This window comes from Microtus ochrogaster, linkage group LG5, assembly GCF_000317375.1.
Source record: "Microtus ochrogaster isolate Prairie Vole_2 linkage group LG5, MicOch1.0, whole genome shotgun sequence".
Taxonomy (NCBI): domain Eukaryota; kingdom Metazoa; phylum Chordata; class Mammalia; order Rodentia; family Cricetidae; genus Microtus; species Microtus ochrogaster.
Window position 1 is genome coordinate 14,753,966 of NC_022031.1, and position 6,009 is coordinate 14,759,974.

The 6,009-nt window shown below is 38.6% G+C and overlaps 1 protein-coding gene across 2 annotated transcripts in view; it reads left to right on the top strand.

Annotated features, from left to right (window-relative positions):
• Positions 1–6,009, top strand: part of Slco5a1 (solute carrier organic anion transporter family member 5A1) — a 124,093-nt gene that overhangs the window by 79,579 nt on the left and 38,505 nt on the right. Inside the window, exon 4 of one of the 2 annotated variants that reach the window (XM_005361881.3) lies at positions 2,747–2,911. The exons of the other annotated variant lie outside the window; for it this stretch is intronic. Within the exon in view, the coding sequence (XP_005361938.1) occupies positions 2,747–2,911 (165 nt within the window). The remainder of the gene's footprint in view (positions 1–2,746; positions 2,912–6,009) is intronic. 2 annotated transcript variants of the gene reach the window in all.

A 6,009-nucleotide genomic window follows, 5' to 3' on the forward strand; every position in this document is an offset into this window, starting at 1 on the left:
TCATCTAATGTATTTCTCATTTTTCTATGTATCTGTTCATCTAACTGGCTCATATGGGCATGTTCAATTCTAATCTAGCAGCTATATGGTACTTCTTTCCACACTGCTCCTTTCTTGGCAGTTATGTGTCTGAATTCCTTTGCTCTTCGATGTAATTATTAGCTTAGTTCCTATATGTGAGAAACACTCAGTGGCGCCAGCCCACAATTTAGTCCTAAATTCTTTAACTCCTTCAGGGCATTTGGACAGAAAACTAAGCCTCAGTCAATGGATATGGAGGGTGAAAGATTCATTGGAAATCTGAACTCTGTTGATTCTACTTAAATATCAACCAATTTTGGCTTTATTTATTTATCCAATAACTTTTAATGAGATGAGAGAACATTCATATATATTTTTCTTACCCTTGATACTGAAAGACCATTTTACCAAACCAAATGTCTCTAAAAGAAAAATCGTTGTAGGGACTAGAGAGACGACTCAGTGGATTATGAGTATATGCAGCTCTTGCAGAGGAACAGAATTCGGTTCCCAGCACCTGTACTAACAAGGGTCTATAACTCCAGATCCAAGGGATCCTGATACCTGTGGTCTCCAAGGGTACTTTGTACTCATGCATGTCTACCTACACATACATATGCACATATACTCATAATAAAAATATAGTATGAAAAGAAAAACCAGTTTGAGGTGAGGAATATGACTTAAAATATTCATGTGATACAAATATTATTTTCTTGTGTTTTATACTTTTCCTCTTTTTCCAGATGTTTTAAGTTCAATATTTTGCCTTTTAATATGCCAGCTAAACTTAATTCAAATCTTTGAATATTGATAATCTCAACTTATCAACTTTGAAATTTTGAATATGACATTTTAACTTAACATTTACAGGAAAAATATGAAATAGTTGGGTTGTTTTTCTTTGGCGTGTTTATCCACAATAAAGGTCAGGGCTGCATATTAGCTTTTCCTTAAGGTCTTAAACCTCACAAGATTAGGTAAGACCTGAAACATTACATTTAATTCCATTTTGAAATGACATGAGCAAAAACTCTCTATTTCCTAAGTTTTAGATTCTGGTTAAGTGGGAGGTTATGAACTATAGTGTCAATAAAAGTTGACTAATTATAACAAAATTATTTTACCATGTTGTAATGTAAAGGATAAGTGTTTTCCAAGATGGTCTTCTTCATGGAGGCACAGCAGTTATGCAGATGTTCATCTATTCATTCTATAAAAATGAAAAATACAGAAGTTGATTGGCTACAGAGCTTCCATCTATTTCTCTTTGAATCTTTGTCATGTTTGCACAACTTAAGAGTCTGGTATTAGTGTATTATGAAATCATAATTTGATCTCCTATGAATCCATTCTTTTGGCTTGTTTTATTTTTACTCAAATATGACTATATACACATTTAGGTAGCTTGCTTTACTTATCAGTATAATACTTTTGTAACTCTTTTGTTCTAGCACATACAAATGACTAATTTTTAATGAACATCTTGTATTCAATTATATGGCTGTACCATATTTGTTTAAGTATAGCCCATCGATGGTGATTTAACCATCCCACATTTTATATTATAAATGATGTTGTATCTGTAGCACATTCTGCTAAGTAAATACCTAGACTTAAGGATGAAATCTTCCTCCCTAAGATGCTTTCCAAGTCTCGTCTCTGGGTTCTTTCGTTTCAAGATATCATGGCCTTTTGCTCTTCAATCCAAAGTACCTGGGAGTGCCTGGCCTGATGTTCTCATTCTTTGCCGTTTCTTTAGTTATGATTATTTCCTGTTCCATAAACAAGGCTGAAATTTCAGATGCACAACATCATCTATCTGTTGCTCTGCTTTGGGCATCTGAGGTGTGGGACCAAAGACATGCCAACTCTGAGTTTAAGAGATGGCTCCACGCCTGCGGCTTTCCTGAGGACTTTTCTGAGGACCCAAATTCAGTTCCCAGCTCTCACTTTGGGTGACTCACAATCATCAGTAACTCCAGCTCCAGTGGAGCTAGTACTCTTTCCTGGCTTTCTAGGGTACCCACATACCTTTGTGCATATGTGAACTTTCCCTCTCTTTTACACACACACACACACACACACACACACACACACACACACACACACACCAGTAAACAATAAATTAAATTTTAAAAAAGAAAAATACATTTTTTTTAGGATGGTGGTAGCTGGGTGAACTGGAAGGTATGATGTAGGATTAGACCATAGGTAATTTTCATATTGAGGAACCTATATGGTCTTAACAGAGAATGTATTTTAACTAATGAAAATGCAAATAATTTTATAGACTGGATGCTGTTTATGAATACATTTGTGTCTGGGAATGATTTTAGATGCTATTTCCTTCATTATCCTGGTTGAGAATTAAGAAACCCAACTCTGAAAGCAGGAGTGGTGTCAAGTGTCATCAGAAGTGGGGCATGGTGGTGCATGCCCTTAATCCTAGCACTTGGGGGGGGGCAGGGGCAGGCGGATCTCTGTGAGTTCGAGGCTAGCCTTCTATAGAGTAAGTTCCAGGACAACCAAGGTTCCACAGAGAAACCCTGTCTCCAAAAATATCAAAACAGAAAAAGAAAGAAAGAAAGAAAAAACATCATCAGAGCTTTTGTCTGCTGCCCGAGGACAATTTTCAGTTCATAAGAAAAAAAAAAAGTTCAATTTTCTTTTGCTTCCCATCCATTGTTTATAACATTCATGTATCATTTTTGTCATTTTGTAGACCTCCCAAGAGCAGCTGTCAGGATCTTAAGCAACATGACATTCCTTTTTGTGAGTTTGTCATACACAGCTGAGAGTGCCATTGTCACCGCTTTCATTACCTTCATCCCCAAGTTCATCGAGTCCCAGTTTGGTATCCCAGCTTCCAATGCCAGCATCTACACTGGTAAGGACTGCCACAGGGCTCCTGGAAAACGTGGTCGTTGTGTCTAGTGACTGAAGTGGAGTGAGTGGGGAGGAAGTCCAGGCTCACACCCAGTGTTCACCAAGTGCGTTGCCGGCTCCTGGTGCCCCTGAGTTGGTGAGGAAAGCCAGGGATGTGCTTTCTGAGATTCTGATTATATTCGTGTGATACATTTCCTAGCTGTGTTTTAAAAGGGTAGAATAGTGCACATTTATGGATTTGTGGGCCTCAGTTAAAATCAACTAAGCCATGAGATTAGCATTTGGATTAGTGTTGATCTTCTTGTGGATGAACATGGGTCTTAAAATGTTAAGTGAAGCTGATGCTGTAAAGTCCAGATCAGTTCCATGGTATCAGAATTTTCCATTCATAAACCTGAATAGATTTCAGTAGAATTACTAGAAATGCATGATGTTTAAAAGGATGCTTTATGTACTTTATTTTAGATGCTTTATGTCTAGTCAAACAGAGATTTTAGACTTCTTTGATATGTGTATTTTCAGGACTTAACATTCAAATATTATTTGATAGTAAATATGACGGTAATGTGGAAAACTAACTCTCAGCTACTGGGGAAATTACAGTGCTAAGTAATGTTCTAAATACTTCCTTAGTGATTTCAAGGAGAGCCAATCTGCAGAAAGCTTCATTTTTCAATAAAGGATAAGTATTTTTGAATAATAGTAAATTTTCCCATAGCTTTATTTTCCACCTTTTTCTATTTCTACAAGCTTGAATTATCTAAAAATGAACAGAAGAAAATATCACTGTAACAAGAGCAATTGATTTGAAATATCTGTGGGCTTGGCTGGCAATCACCCTGTTTGCTACTTCTTGTATATAGAACTATAGGTGTAAAAATCAGTTGCGTGCCCACAGCTGCAAATGGTTTAATAAATAATATATGGCTATATATGGTTAAAATATTTGCTTTCTCTAAAACTGCTTTCCTGTGTCGATGGTGATATTCCTAGGTCACGTTTCTGTCAGGTTGGCTAACAGAAAGAGGAAGCCCCTCATTCTTAGGTTAACACCTGCGCGGGGTCTTCTCTGAACAGTGATCTCTGGGCAGGGGAACCCGGAGCTGCTGGGACTGGACTCAAAGTGAAGAGTACTTTCGCACATTCCCTAGGCTTAGTTCCAATATGAAAAGGTATGACTAGGAAGACGGTTGTAGCCCAGAAATCTGGGGCTTCCTGTGTTTAAGAAAGTGCTACAGGGTCCTCACTGCAGGCCCTTTTAGGTCACCGTCCCTATGTCAGCTTGCACCGTAAGCCTCTCAGAGGGAGCTGCAGACCCTGTGTTTCTCCAGGCTTATTTGACTAGGAAGCTCAACCTTTAATTTACTCATCAAGATACACATCTTTATTTATTTATTTATTTATTTATTTATTTATTTATTTAATTTTTTATTTGTGTATGTGTGTGACATTATCTCAGTATTTTATTTCATTTATTTCGAAACTGATCTCACTGTGAAACCTAGGATGACCTGGAACTTGTGATCCCGTTGCCTCCGCCTCTACATGCAGAGATTACCTACGTGAGCCATTACATCCCACAGAAACCTACCTTTCCCACGAACAGTTTTCCTTTGGTTAAATGCAGGGATTCAGTCATGGTATTCAGCCGAATTCCAGCCACACTAGACCGTCTAGAGCTGTCTAGGTCATCCCATGGCTGCCACGGGCAGTTTTCACCGCAGGGCTCCAGGGCAGGGCAGCTGAAGCGGATGTGGACCGATGGGGCCATCTCTGAGTACGGGTAGAGCAGAGCCTAGCTAGCTAGACAACTCTCCGAGGAAAACTGGAGCAAGAAGTTCAGTGGGATCTGGAGGATTGGGCGTGGCGCTCCCCAGCGACAGGGTAGAGCCGCTGGTGTCAATGAGGCTGTCTCCCCCTCAGCCCACGCTAGAACTCGGGGATGGGAGAAGACACGTGACTGAGTGAGATTCCATCCTGGTTGCAACATCCATCAGGATTCATCCTTTGTCACCAACAGTTCTCTGAAAACCTCGCCCAGGGCTTCTTCATAGTCCGTTGTCTTCCCAATGGCTCCGAGCACTCGCTCTTGACTTATTGTCGTTTGATTCATGGACAAGAAATAAATTCAGGAACAATGCCGGCTGTGCAAGAGCAGATGGTGCCTGATTAAGTTACAGTGACATTAAAAGCATAGCAATTTCTTTAAAACTCTTCTTAAAGCAGTTCCCTCTTACCCTCTGAACACAGATTTTAATTTTTAAAAGAAGACTTTGAGAATTTCTTTTGTCTTCTGAAGCCCTTCCTGTGCGTGCAGATTGAAGTGGAAAATTAAGAACTTTTTCTGGGGAAAAAAAAAAGATTTTTACAATAGTGCTGATTTCGTAAGTAACAAAGGTTTTTTTTTTTTTTAAATTAAGCTCTCTTTTCATTGTTATTGATTGAACCCAAGGACATCATGCATGCTGGAATGTCCTCCACCACTGAGCTACACCCCAGACATACTAATTATTTTTGAAAAAATTATTTGAGTAATTATCTCAGCCCAAGCAATTTCTTGGTCAAAAACTGTTCCAGACACAAGCCAGAAGCTGGGTCTGGGAAAATGAACTTGTTCATGTTGTCTTTCGACATGAACCCTGGATGGTGCTCTGTGTCTTGCAGAGTATAGAGAGCCATAAAGACTCAAACCAGCGGTCCCATTGTCTGATAGGAGAGACAAAACTTATGAACTGAGTTAGGAAAGGCTGCTCAGGAACTGATGGTACAGAATGGAAGCTACAGTTAGCAGTTAATATTCACTTAAATGTTGCTCAAAGGAAATTTTAAATATTCTCATTACAAAAGAACACCATGGGCTGATGGATATGTTATTTTATTTAATAATTATACTAATTATACAATATGTACATATATGAGTGTAACTCATTGCACCACATATATAATTTTTGCCAATTAAAATCAAATAATTGAAAAATAAACCTTACCCCAAGCTGCTTTGATAATAGAAGATTTTGGTTCCAGAGATTATTTTGGCTGGTAGGGTAATGGTATTTTAGTGTTTTCATGGCAAAATATCTTTAACCAGGCTGGCTGGCT